At 34.9% G+C, this 14550-nt stretch overlaps 1 protein-coding gene across 9 annotated transcripts in view; it reads right to left on the bottom strand.

Moving 5' to 3' along the window:
• The window catches only part of DMD (dystrophin), a 2236915-nt gene that overhangs the window by 2038187 nt on the left and 184178 nt on the right, over positions 1–14550 (bottom strand). For all 9 annotated transcript variants that reach the window (XM_024988361.2, XM_024988358.2, XM_024988360.2 and 6 more), the window contains exon 2: positions 8064–8125. In XM_024988361.2, coding sequence (XP_024844129.1) covers positions 8064–8125 — 62 coding nt within the window. The remainder of the gene's footprint in view (positions 1–8063; positions 8126–14550) is intronic.

Below are 14550 nucleotides of genomic sequence, written 5' to 3'. Positions count from 1 at the left end.
CTCACCAAATTATTTAAATCAATATTTAAATTATCTCTTACACATAAAAATTTGCTAATGTCTAATGGAAATAAAAATCAATATTAATATGTAACAATATCCACAATTTACTGATGATATTAAAAATTAGATTATGTCACTCACTAAAATATAACATGTAAAAGGTTTAAAATTTAATGTATTAGAAATCACTTGGAAAGAGTCAATTAAAAGTCTTCCTCAACAGTGACTGAGTTTTGGGGTTATTAAACATCCAAAGGTAGGTTAAAGTTTCTGTTGGTATTGCAAGCATTAAATCTCTTCTCAAATTTTCAATGAACTCAAAATCCTTTTCTACTTCTCATAAAACCTATCAATTGTATGACGTGTCCCAAGAGAAATGCAGCATTTTGTAGATGGAGTAGTTGTCACAATAGTAACAAATATGGAAATATCATGGGGTTTAAAGTCCAGTTTCCTGGCTTCCAGCTTCATCCCTTTCCTTTACCCTGAGTAAGCCACCTAAATCTCATTAGCTCATCCTGAATATTTATCTCATGAGGTCAGTACAGCAACTAACCATGAAAGCATTTCTCAAGAGCATTATTAACATAAGGATATGTTGGAACCAAAAAGTTCCTATTTTTCACTATTTCTGAAATGAGGATTTCTATAGTCTTCCGTACCAATATTCATCTCTCCAAAACAATCATATCAAATAATTCAAGTGCTACCAATGCCTTATATGGGCTTATTATCATGATCCAGAGACTTAGTTCACTGCCATTCAATCTCCCTAGTGACCTAATTCTTCCTGATACCAACTAGAGGGAGAAACAGAAAGCCAGGAGCATACTGGTTTGTGCCTGTTCATATTTATGGTGAACCTTCCATGACACAGCAGCTCTGCTTTATTACTTCTGATAGTCAGGCCCCTTGTACACGGTGGTAGTTTAGTCCTAATAAGTCACGTCAAGTCATGTCCTACTCTTGTGACCCCTTGGACTATAGCCTACCAGGCTCCTCTGTCCATGGGATTTTCCAGGGAAGAGTACTGAAATGGGTTGCCATTTCCTTCTCCTGGGGATCTTCCCAACTGAGGGATCGAACCCAGGTCTCCTGCATTGCCGGCAGATTCTTTACCGACTGAGCCACCAGGGAAGCCCCTCTTGTATTGTGGATATATAGAGTTTTGCCAAGAAAATGCACTGATCATAACAAACACCCTCTTCCAACAACACAAGAGAAGACTCTACACATGGACATCACCAGATGGTCAACACCGAAATCAGACTGATTATATTATTTGCAGCCAAAGATGGAGAAGCTCTATACACTCAGCAAAAACAAGACCAGGAGCTGACTGGGGCTCAGATCATGAACTCCTTATTGCCAAATTCAGACTTAAATTGAAGAAAGTAGGGAAAATCACTAGACCATACAGGTATGATCTAAATCAAATCCCTTATGATTATACGGTGGAAGTGAGAAATAGATTTAAGGGCCTAGATCTGATAGAGTGCCTAATGAACTATGGAATGAGGTTCGTGACATTGTACAGGAGACAGGGATGAAGACCATCCCCATGGAAAAGAAATGCAAAAAAGCAAAATGGCTGTCTGGGAAGGCCTTACAAATAGCTGTGAAAAGAAGAGAAGCGAAAAGCAAAGGAGCAAAGGAAAGATATAAACATCTGAATGCAGAGTTCCAAAGAATAGCAAGATAAGAAAGCCTTCTTCAGCGATCAATGCAAAGAAATAGAGGAAAACAACAGAATGGGAAAGACTAGAGATCTCTTCAAGAAAATTAGAGATACCAAGGGAACATTTCATGCAAAGATGGGCTCGACAAAGGACAGAAATGGTACGGAACTAACAGAAGCAGAAGATATTAAGAAGAGATGGCAAGAATACACAGAAGAACTGTACAAAAAAGATCTTCACGACCCAGATAATCATGATGGTGTGATCACTGACCTAGAGCCAGACATCCCGGAATGTGAACTCAAGTGGGCCTTAATCTCTACAAACAAAGCAAGTGGAGGTGATGGAATTCCAGTTGAGCTCTTTCAAATCCTGAAAGATGATGCTGTGAAAGTGCTGCACTCAATATGCCAGCAAATTTGGAAAACTCAGCAGTGGCCACAGGACTGGAAAAGGTCAGTTTTCATTCCAATACCAAAGAAAGGCAATGCCAAAGAATGCTCAAACTACCACACAATTGCACTCATCTCACACGCTAGTAAAGTAATGCTCAAAATTCTCCAAGCCAGGCTTCAGCAATATGTGAATCGTTAACTTCCTGATGTTCAAGCTGGTTTTAGAAAAGGCAGAGGAACCAGAGATCAAATTGCCAACATCCGCTGGATCATGGAAAAAGCAAGAGAGTTCCAGAAAAACATCTATTTCTGCTTTATTGACTACGCCAAAGCCTTTGACTGTGTGGATCACAATAAACTGTGGAAAATTCTGAAAGAGATGGGAATACCAGACCATCTTATCTGCCTCTTGAGAAACCTATATGCAGGTCAGGAAGCAACAGTTAGAACTGGACATGGAACAACAGACTGGTTCCAAATAGGAAAAGGAGTACGTCAAGGCTGTAAATTGTCACCCTGCTTATTTAACTTATATGCAGAGTACATCATGAGAAACGCTGGACTGGAAGAAACACAAGCTGGAGTCAAGATTGCTGGGAGAAATATCAATAACCTCAGATATGCAGATGACACCAGCCTTATGGCAGAAAGTGAAGAGGAACTAAAAAGCCTCTTGATGAAAGTGAAAGTGGAGATTAAAAATGTTGGCTTAAAGCTCAACATTCAGAAAACGAAGATCATGGCATCTGGTCCCATCACTTCATGGGAAATAGATGGGGAAACAGTTGAAATAGTGTCAGACTTTATTTTTGGGGGGGCTCCAAAATCACTGCAGATGGTGACTGCAGCCATGAAATTAGAAGACGCTTATTCTTTGGAAGGAAAGCTATGACCAACCTAGATAGCATATTCAAAAGCAGAGATATTACTTTGCCAACAAAGGTTCGTCTAGTCAAGGCTATGGTTTTTCCTCTGGTCATGTACGGATGTGAGAGTTGAACTGTGAAGAAGGCTGAGAGCCAAAGAATCGATGCTTTTGAACTGTGGTATTGGAGAAGACTCTTGAGAGTCCCTTGGACTGCAAGGAGATCCAACCAGTCCATTCTAAAGGAGATCAGCCCTGGGATTTCTTTGGAAGGAATGATGCTAAAGCTGAAACTCCAGTACTTTGGCCACCTCATGCAAAGAGTTGACTCATTGGAAAAGACTCTGATGCTGGGAGGGATTGGGGGCAGGAGGAAAAGGGGACGACAGAGGATGAGATGGCTGGATGGCATCACTGATTCGATGGACGTGAGTCTGAGTGAACTCCGGGAGTTGGTGATGGACAGGGAGGCCTGGCGTGCTGTGATTCATGGGGTCGCAAAGAGTCGGACATGACTGAGCGACTGAACTGAACTGAACTGATAAACTTTTTAATACATATACGTTTAGAACTGACATAGTGGAAAGGTATATACAAATCGTTATCTCTTGCACTGAAACAATGTTTTTCCCCTGTCTCAGTATCCTCCTTTTATATAATGAAAGTGTTCAACTAATTTTAAATATATAATATGCTTACTGTGTGTGCCTGCATGTTTGTGTGTTTGTATGTGTGTGTGTGTGTGTGTGTGTGTGTGTGTGTGCATACTGAGGGCATGGATTTGCATAGAGAGTGTGGCAAGATGATGAAATATAAATATACGCTCTATTCTCTCTGTTCCATCCAAAGAGAGTAGCCAAAACCAACTTCAGGAAAGAAATGAGCAGGCATCCAAAGAAGTGCCTAAATATGCTATTCATTCAATTCAGAAAATATATTACATGATAGAAAAATTGGTAATATTTTGTTTTCTATTTATACCATTTTTAATATATGTTTTCTCATAAAGTAGAACTAGACATATAAGGAAAACAAGACTGAAAGAATTTGAATTTTAGATGTACCTTTCTGAAATGTCTTCAAGTGTGGATATAGTGATTTCTCCTAAGGCTCCATGGTACAGAGCTGTGTAAAGAAGTCTTGTTTACTGACTCACAATTTTAGTGTGAATTTATATTATATCATGTTCATTATTCTGGCAAGATGGTAAATTATGGTGAATTCTTGGGAAAATATGTTGCTTCAGTTGATTGTACCTCATGTTATTGTTATCATGAGAGGGTGTATCAGGTATTTTTGGCATGGGCATGTACATTGCATGGGCTTTCCCTTGTGGCTCAGGAGTAAAGAATCCTCCTGCCATGCAGAAGACATGAGTTCGATCCCTGGGTTGGGAAGATCTCCTGGTGAAGGAAATGGCAATCCCTTCCAGTGTTCTTGCCTGGGAAATCCTATGGACAGAGGAGCCTGACAGGCTACAGTCCATGGGGTTTCAAAAGTTGGACATGACTAGTGACTAAGCAGACACGCACATACTTTGTGGCAATGAAGACATATGTGGCAATGAAGACATCATCGTATCATAAACCTTTGAGAAGTTCACAGACAAAATCAATTACACAGTTTTACTTCATATAAGTCTAGTACAAAGTTATCTACTACTTTTGGAAAAATTACAGAAAGTGAAGTTAGAAGATGGAAAAAAGTTAATCGCTAAATCCAGCATTGGATCAAACTCATCATATAACTCACTGATAGATGGTTTAAATCTTTCAATTGATCTAGTAGTAAATATTTCACCCCACAAATTGCTTTTTCCTCTAATGCAAACATCAAGGGAGTTTTATGACAAAATTATTGGTGGTCATGATTACAAAAGTGTACTTTCCTTAAATGATTTTTTGAAAGAACTTGTGTCAATGTGCAAGATGTCTATAATGTGAATTATATTTGTGGTACAGTAAATACTAAACATTTTTTAGGATTATAAAATAGCTATAAATTACAAGACGAAAACATTTACCTTGAATTAATCTTACCTAGCAATGGCTTTGTGTTTATGTGGTGATAAATATTGTTTGTTTATCTTTATAGAATAGATGTGATAAATCACATTCTAGTAAAATTTTTGGGAATTGAAGGTTAATAGAAGACTTATTTAGAAAAAGAGATAGGGCCTATTTTAAAATGGTACTGGAAAAGTTAAAAAATCAATTGGATTTACTACAAAGATACGTTAAGCTTCAAATGACACAAAATGATAAGGTTATATTTAATCACATTTTCCCCTTAAACTATCCCTTATGTAGCCTTATAAAATAACCAGAAACTACTTTGCTGTCTCCCTATACTTTACAGATACTATACAAAGGTGTATATGTGTATACATGCCTAACTGATAACCCTTTTACCTCATCATATTCATCTTTATTTTTGTTGTATGTGTTTCTCTCTGTCCAATTTACCACACAGACAGATGATAATGTTTCACTGCTTTTTATCTCTTTTTAAAGCCTTCCTCAACTTTTCTTTTCATTCAGAATGTCTAATTCTCTTAAATTTAGTATATATTTAATTATTTGTACTACTCACCAAATGTATTTATTATACATATTTGGTGCACTAGTAATGATAAATGGGGTTATAAAGAAAACACACATTCTTGCCTCGCTCTCTGATGTTCCTTACTTTAGGGTCTCTCAATCAGTAGAGTTTGCTTCCTAAAGGTTTCTGGATTCACTCTAACTCAGTATTGCTTTCTCTGACTACCTAGAGACTACTTAGTGCTACTCCGTTTAGCAATTATCCAACATCTCCCAAATATGTATGTTCCATGAGATCAGAAAATTCAACTTTAAACTACTTTGGTGCCTCCCACAGGCCTAGACTTCTGCTCAATTCCAGGTAGCAGTGAAATAAATATATGTCAAATGATATATCTCACAGCTATGTTTATCTTTTGGTACCACCGAGTAGCTTAAACTGAATCAATTAGCTTTCTCTTCTCATTATCTTCAAAAGCATCTAGATAAAATTTAGTCATCCAACCTGAAGTCATGGCAAGAAAGAAACCAGGTAACATGGAAAATATCTTTCAGATCTCTAAATGAAAAATCAACACACACACACACACATACACATATATACTCATATAAATTTTATCTCTAAATCGTTTCCCTCTATCTTTATAAATATATTTATTTATAATCCTGATACCTAGGATATGCCCAAATACGAAGCTCAGGCATTTAAAAGAATGGTGACTCTCCTGATCCAACTTTAATACGTTCAGGGAGAACACTTATAAAATAAATGAAATAAGTGGGAGTTGAATTTGGGGGCAGACTATTTGTAAAAAAAATAGTAAACACATTCATGTGTGTGATTATTCCACAGCTTTTAAAATATGAGGGCTCCTTAGGGTAGGGAGTGCCTAAGACAGTGCTCACAATTTTTCACGGAATGTAAGATATCAAACTACGTTTGTTTATTAGCACATGCATTATGGTAAACAACACTTAGAAATGTGTACAGAGACTGATGATCTATTTAGATTTGTGGGAATGAGAATTAACAATGTCTATCATGTTTACAACCCTTATTAAAATAACTAGTTTAATTCAAACATTCAGAATACATTATTATTATTACATACATAATTATTATGAAAAAATCTCTATACGCTTGATTTGTTGATAGATTTGTTTGAAAGCTTTTATCTATTGTCTGCTACAAAGTTCTGAAATTAAGAAAATTTCAATGAGGCCACTAGATATAGCAATTAAACCATACACAGCTATCTGATAAATAGTCTCAGAATTATGAGTTCCTATCCTAAATATTTCTGAGTTTATTTTTCATTTGTATTATTATAATTTGCTCTTTTTATATTATTTGCATGCCACTTAACTTTAAAAAAGTTGAGATTTTTAAAACATATTTCATTCCTATGTTTATTAAAGTTCTGTAATAGCAACTTATTAATTACCTCAGCAAGTAAATATAAATGAAATTTGATTAGTTAAAATTCAGTAACTTTACTTCTTGCCAATATGCTAAAGAGTACCTGGTGCAATTCTGCTGTCAAATACCACAAAGAATGGATGATACTCTAAAAACTTTTGAAGTAGTAAAGGGGACACTTTTTAGACTGTATCTTCTAGTAGATTTTTTGGATCTACTGCCAAGATTTTCACAAAGTGAGACAGGCTCAAGAAAAGAGTAATTTATATATATTAAGGGTGTCAGGCATTGTGCTAGAAATTCTCACACAGTGTACCTCTTTTAATCATCACAATAACACGCAAAATAACCATTATTGCCATTTTACTTCTCTTAAAGCCTTGCATATAGGATCCACATTTTATTAGTTTTATACTTCCATTATCTGTATTTGACGGATTATACAGGTACGCGCACACACACACACACAATAGAAGGATGAGGAAACCGACTTATAAAACATTTGACTGATTTGCCCAATCCACAATTATTAAATATAAATCAAGTCTTTCTAGCCTTGAAACCCACAGCAAACCCCTTATATTTCACTCTTAATGGTAGCTTTCAAGGTAAGAATATTTTACTCTGTGTTCATGTAAAAATTATCTAGAATTGTGCTATTGATCACGAGTTAGTTACATTTGCAAAATAAATAAATATTAGGAGTATGGATTGATGTCTACATATAAAGAGAAGAAACTTATCATTTGGGGCCAAATAGCCTATTCATTTTTCTTGTACTTTGTAAAGATCAAGAAGGACCAATAAAATGATTGTTTTCAGAACAATAAAGATTTCTCCTATCTTCTTCTAGTGTATGACATATACCAGCTACTTGATGAAGATTGCTGACAAAATCCTCTGGTTACTTATGTTGTTAAAGAAACTAATATTATGCAGAAGAATCAAAGATATGTTTTATCAAATTAAATACTTTCTCTTTACCACATATTCTGTTGCTTCTTCCTTAATTAAAAGTCAATACAATATTCCCAGATTTGTACAGTTAAAACAAAGACTATGAGAAAAACAATATGGACATTTAAATCACACAGATACAGAGTTCATTTTGAAAAATCAGCATCATGTTTCAATAGAGGAGCAACAAAATATCCTTACCTTAGAAAATTGTGCATTTATCCATTTTGTGAATGTTTTCTTTTGAACATCTTCTCTTTCATCTACAATGTAAAAAGATAGAAGAAAGACAAAGGGATAGCGTTAAGAAGCAACTTTGGATATCTCTCATATTTTACAACCAAAAAACTTTCTGTTAATATACATTAGTGTTATTTTATACTTAGTAGTAAATTCACTGATAATGAAATTGAACATGAGTGATGTTGCTACTGAGCATCCAAACTAAAATGAAATCTGAAAAATAATTGATAGAGTCAAGTCCATACTCATTCAAATACTATATAAAAGCATTAAAAAAGAGACTATTTATTAATAGTGGTGCTTCCCTGGTGACTCAATGGTTAAGAATCTAATTGCCAATGCAGGACATGTGGGTTCGACCCCTCAGTCTGGAAGATCCCTTGCAGAAGGAAATGGCAACCCACTCCAGTATCCTTGCCTGGGAAATCCCATGGACAGAGGAGCCTGGCGGGCTACAGTTCATGGGGTCACAAAAGAGTTGGACACAACTTAGTGACTAAACACCAACAAAACAACTATAATGAGTAGATACTCCAATAGAATCAAAATAAATAATTGTCTGTTGCTGCTAAGTCACTTCAGTCGTGTCCGACTCTGTGTGACCCCAGAGATGGCAGCCCACCAGGCTCCGCCGTCCCTGGGGTTCTCCAGGCAAGAACACTGGAGTGGGTTGCCATTTCCTTCTCCAATGCATGAAAGTGAAAAGTGGAAGGGAAGTCGCTTAGTCGTGCCAGACTCTTAGCGACCCCATGGACTGCAGCCCACCAGGCTCCTCCATCCATGGGATTCTCCAGGCAAGAGTACTGTTTTCCCCATTTCCAGTCCATGAGGAAATTATTTTTCCCTCCTTTGTAATACCTGCATACTCTAACACAGGCCCCTAACATAGCCTTTTCCCATTATAGGAGAGGTTTCCTGATGATCAGGATCATGTCTTGCTTATCTCTGTACCCCAGAACCTAGTATACTGTCTGCACAAATTAAGAGCTCAGAAAATATTTGATCAATATGTGACTACATTAGAGGAAGGGGGATCGTAAAACTACAAAATTTCTAGCACTTCTCTTCATCTAAAAGTCAGGAAATTTCAAATCAAAATGCAAATGATACTCTTCATGGATTATGTATACAAATATACTCAAAGGAAAATCCCCAAGGACTTCTTACACCAGGAGATTAGGGTGGAAAATTATTAAGAAAGAGCTTCGCAGAATTCAAGCTTCTAAAAATTATCTCTTTTTTCCAAAGCCGGAAGTTAGTATTAAGTCCAATGGACAGGAAAATCATCAATTGTGATTTATTAAAATGCTTTTTTGATGCTGAAGCTTATCTTGAAATTACTGTAAATGCAATCATATTAGTCAATGTTGAATAAATGAGTGTATGTGAGAGAGACTTAAAATTGAGACATTTCATATTTTATTTACATGGGTCAAAAGAACCCTTATTAAAATGCCCTCAGGAAACAACCTCATTTGCTCTCATATTATTTTTCAGTAGTCAATCTCCACTGCTTCTGAAAACAGATGATATACAGTAAACAATCACTTTCCTATGACACACGTATCTATGCATTAAGAATGTCTGTTTATCTTTAAAGAGTATTATTAATCCATAAGTAGATATTCTTAAGCAATATAAAAGAGAATAGTGGAAAAATAATAAACCTAAAACCATTTTCCTAGATGAGAAAATGTTATTTAGCATCGCAAAATACTCCCTCCTTATTTGTGTTACTCCCACAAGCTACTGTGTATGGTCAAATATCAACATTATTCACACAGTAGAGGATACATGACAGCTATAACATAGAAATCTTTCCTTTGTTGACAAGTGTGAATAAATAAAACTAGGTACTAATAGCTTTTAAACGTAATCTAGCCTCTTTTGAATATTACTGCCATAAATCTAATATACTCTTTATAATAATAATAATAATAAATAAACAGAATTTCAGATGGTCAAGATTTAACCTTTTTCACGGACTTGCTATAAAGAAAGACAGGTCTGTACAGGTCTATTTCTCAATGGCATACACATATATTCACAAAACTTAATAACCTTATTTGAAATTCCACTTATTTTTCCTACATGTTCATATATATCCTATCTGTCAGACATGGGAGAATGAATGAGTCATTTGAAAGCATTCATCCAGAGGTTTTTAAAACATACCCAAACATCTTCACCAAAAGCTGAATATGAGGGTGTTTGAAGAGATTTGTTCCAGATGCTTTTAAATGAAAAGTGGGTAGTAAAGCAATATTTTTATTGTTTTTGATTATATGTACAAAGAACAATTTTTAGATAGGCCTTGAAGGCAGAAGGGAAACCTTGACATTATGTGCAAAATATGCATTTGCTGTGTAAAAAGCACTAAATGTGAGCTTCATCATATAAACATCTTCACTAAATGTATTCTTGTACCTCTTTTGCTTTTAATGCAAGAAAAATATGCCTTCCATGAGTTACCTGCTAATGTTTTCTTTTTGTATAGTAACATTTATTTTCTTTAAAATGACAAATAGTAATAATACTAATTTTATCATTATTATAAGATATAACATTACTATCTTATTGTTTACAAAGCTGTTTTACATATACTATTTCAATCAGTCCATATGTAATTTACCATTTTATACATTAAAACTACAAGCTCAGAAGGAATAAAACTGATAAGTGACAGAGATGAACTGCTATAGATTATTTGAATCAAAGTCCATGTCTTTTCACAGTGACCATTATGACTGTATAGATAATATGGACTACTACAAGGTGATTAGAGTCATAAAAGGTGAATATATGAACACAAATAAAAAATAGTCATGAAATTAGAGCCTTATTTTGAACAACCCAGGGTGTTCCATGTATGTTGTAACCTATGTGAATGACATCCTGGGATTTTAGAGTGAATAACCTGCATGTCTACATGTGTTTATCTAGAAGTGAAAATTGAACCATTTAATGATACCGTATGATTTGTTAATATTTTATATAATAATGTTCTTATATTTGCTAATTAATATTTGTTGTTTCAATTTTTGTCATATATTACTATGACAAAAATATTTTAACATACAAGGATCACCAAAAGTTATGTGTTTGCACATTACAACCCTCCCCAAACGTGAATTTTACTTAGCCACAATAATATTCTTCATTTTTTGTTTTTACTTATTTTACCATAAACATCATATGGGCTACCTTTTCCTTTTGTTTGCTATTAGAGATTCCATCATAATGAACATCTTCATGAATTCTTTTCCAACTTCTGCTGTATAACAGTCTTAGAAGAAATTACTGAGTCAACATTATGGAAAATTTTATGGCTTTTACTAAATAATGTCATATTGCTTTCCCAATGGTCATACCAATTTTTAGTGGTATCAGAAAGAGTGAGTTTACATTGTTGATAGCAGATTTTTTGCTTGTATTTTTGGACAAATGTGGTTTTATTAGATACAAAGAGATAGTTGATGCTTGCTATAATTTGAATCTGCTTGATTACTAACTAAACAGAACACAATTTATACATTTATTTATTCTATATGTTTCTACTCTTTCCAAAATACTTGTTTATATTCTCTGCTCATGTATCTATCGAGCACTTGATAAATAAAATTAATTAGAATGAGGTCATATATTAGTAGTTTTTAAACATTTCAAGTCATGGATTCCATTTGATCATCTGATAAAAAAATAATAATCCTTTTCTACAGAAAAAAATGCCTATACACACATATTTACATACAGGTTCATGAGGTTAACTGACCTCCCTGCCAAAGATTCCATGAAATCCAAGTTAAAAATCACTATTGTAAATTAAGCTACTTGCGCTTAGTCAATGAACAAATATATGTTCTCAAGTGGTCTTTTTTTCAATTCTTGTTTCATTCTTATTATGCTAAAATTTTACATTTGTATATAGTTAAATCTGGGGCTTCCTTGATAGCTCAGCTGGTAAAGAATCCGCGTGCAACACAGGAGACCCCGGTTCAACACCTAGGTCGGGAAGATCCTCTGGAGAAGGGATAGGCCACCCACTCCAGTATTCTTGGGCTTCCTTGGTGGCCCAGATGGTAAAGAATCTGCCTGCAATGTGGGAGACCTGGGTTTGATCCGTGGTTTGGGAAGATCCCCTGAAAGAGGGCATGGCAACCCACTCCAGTATTCTTATCTGGAGAATCTCCATGGACAGAAGAGCCTGGTGGGCTATAGTCTAGAGGGTCGCAAAGAGTTGGACACGACTGTGTGATTAAGCACAGCACAGCATAGTTAAATCTATTTCTACTATAATTTATCATATTACTTAAAATTTGACCATTTTAAGCATGATCACCTATACATTCATAGTTAAAGTTGACACATATAAACCTACATACATAAATCATTACAGAGCTTATAGAGACTATTTTGATACGAGTATGTTGTTGTAGATACACAGTCTATAGTAGGAGATGTTAACATGAAATCATCAAGAAAGAGGAGAAAAGAATCAAGTGAAAATTCTTTTATCAGAAAGTGACTATATACTATTTAATCATTTCAAGAAACATATATTTTATTTTATTTCCTCTAGGGTTTGTTTATGAGTGATTTTCTTCTACTAACACAAATATGCCTGAGTATAACAATATGAGATGCAAGGAAGAAAAATCCCTCTTAGAAAAATTTATATGAAAACTGTTCTGTGGAGATATCAAAGAATGAAGAACTACTAGTTTCTATATTGCAAAAAGTGACCAACATTTTATTTTATTCTCTCTGTGGGGAAAACCCATATAAAATTAGCTTTCTGCCATACACAAAAACTATATTTCATCTCAGAATCAATTAACCCTTTCTAATAAAATCTTTTTATTCAATAAATATGTTCTTTCATATTTTTTTACAATTAGTGTAAAGGGCTTTCACCCTGTTATTAACTTTGATATCCCTGAGACCCTCAATCCCCCCCTGAGACCCTCAATCCCCTATAAAAGTGGGATAATTAAATTGTGATCTTAGCAATTCACAAGAGTGAGTTACTGCACAAAAATGATACTGGGCAAGCTGAGAGAACATAAAATTAAGGCACTAGGTCTCAATTTCCATTGTAGAACTTATTAGTTTGGTGGCCTTTATTTGTGAATTGAGGACATTTATTGCTTTTTCACTCATGGAACTGTTAAGATGTCATGAATTCATTTATTTATATAAAATATTATATACAAAATGCTTAGTATATGCTGGTCACTGTACTAATTATCAAGAAAATAAACAAGATTCCTTTTTTATCAAAGTTCACAGCATAGTAGAAAATGATATATGATGGGTAAATATTTAACATTTTGCATAATTAAGGGTACCTACATTCAAAGGGTACTTCAGGAGTACAAAGAAAGGGATATGTAGCTACATGGATATTAGGGAAGACATTTTCTGGAAGGTGATGGCTATGTTTAATCTAGAAAGATGAGCAAAAATAAGGAAAGAAGAAAAGGTGCAAAGGGAAAGATGAATCTTATTGAGAAGATACCAAGGGCAAAGGCAGGGAGATAGGAAACCAAAAGCACATGCTCTCCAGTATATGCAATTTTCCTGCACTCTAAAATGGGAAGAAGGGAGCAGAATTGGATGAAATTACAAAGAGAGCTGGGAGTAAGATTACGGGTAGTCTCCATGACACGATCCCTTATATGCTACCACATAAGACAACATGAGTCAAATCATTTAAAAAATTGGGGGGAAAAACCCACCCAGTTATAAGAATATCAGAAATTATCCTTATTTCACAGGGCAGTTAATCACAATCTTTGCTAGGAAAACATTTTCTTTTAAGTGTTACCGATACTTTCTTGGGTGCTAGTTAATGTTAACTGAAGAGTCTCATCTCTTAAGTTACCCAGAAAATACAAGTTTAGGAGGAGAAGGAAACATTAAAGTTGAAAACAATTTAGAAATGCACATAGGGAAGAAAAATGAATGGACATGAGTTTATTTCACCTTAAAGAGAGGACTATTAAGCAATATGGAAGAGCTATCAGAGTCAGTCCATTCTCTGCTTCCACCAAAAACGAGGAAAAAGGAAATGAGAAATGCAGAAGATTAATGGTAAACATTAGATAGGATTATGTGATACTGTGGAACATTATGAAGGAAGGCTCCAAACTCAGGACATATTTAGAAAATTGGTTTACCATGTTATTAATGCTACAAAATGGCAATGCAAAGTGGAGGAGAGTAGACTGGAAATTGGCATGAAAAATGCTTCCATTAAATCTGAGTAATAGCTTTTGATCACAGGACTATAGAACATTGGGCCGAAGGTGACATTCATGGTCATTTTATAACGAGGTGGTCTAAAATAATTAAATTACTGTACAAAGAAGAGAAAAAACAGTGTCAAAAATGTTTTCTTATTTTTCACTCGCTGGACAGTCAGCGTAATACAGTTTCCACTGTT

Source organism: Bos taurus, chromosome X (genome assembly GCF_002263795.3).
Source record: "Bos taurus isolate L1 Dominette 01449 registration number 42190680 breed Hereford chromosome X, ARS-UCD2.0, whole genome shotgun sequence".
NCBI lineage: Eukaryota > Metazoa > Chordata > Mammalia > Artiodactyla > Bovidae > Bos > Bos taurus.
Note: the sequence above shows the minus strand (reverse complement) of the source record. Positions and strands in the feature narration are given on the sequence as shown.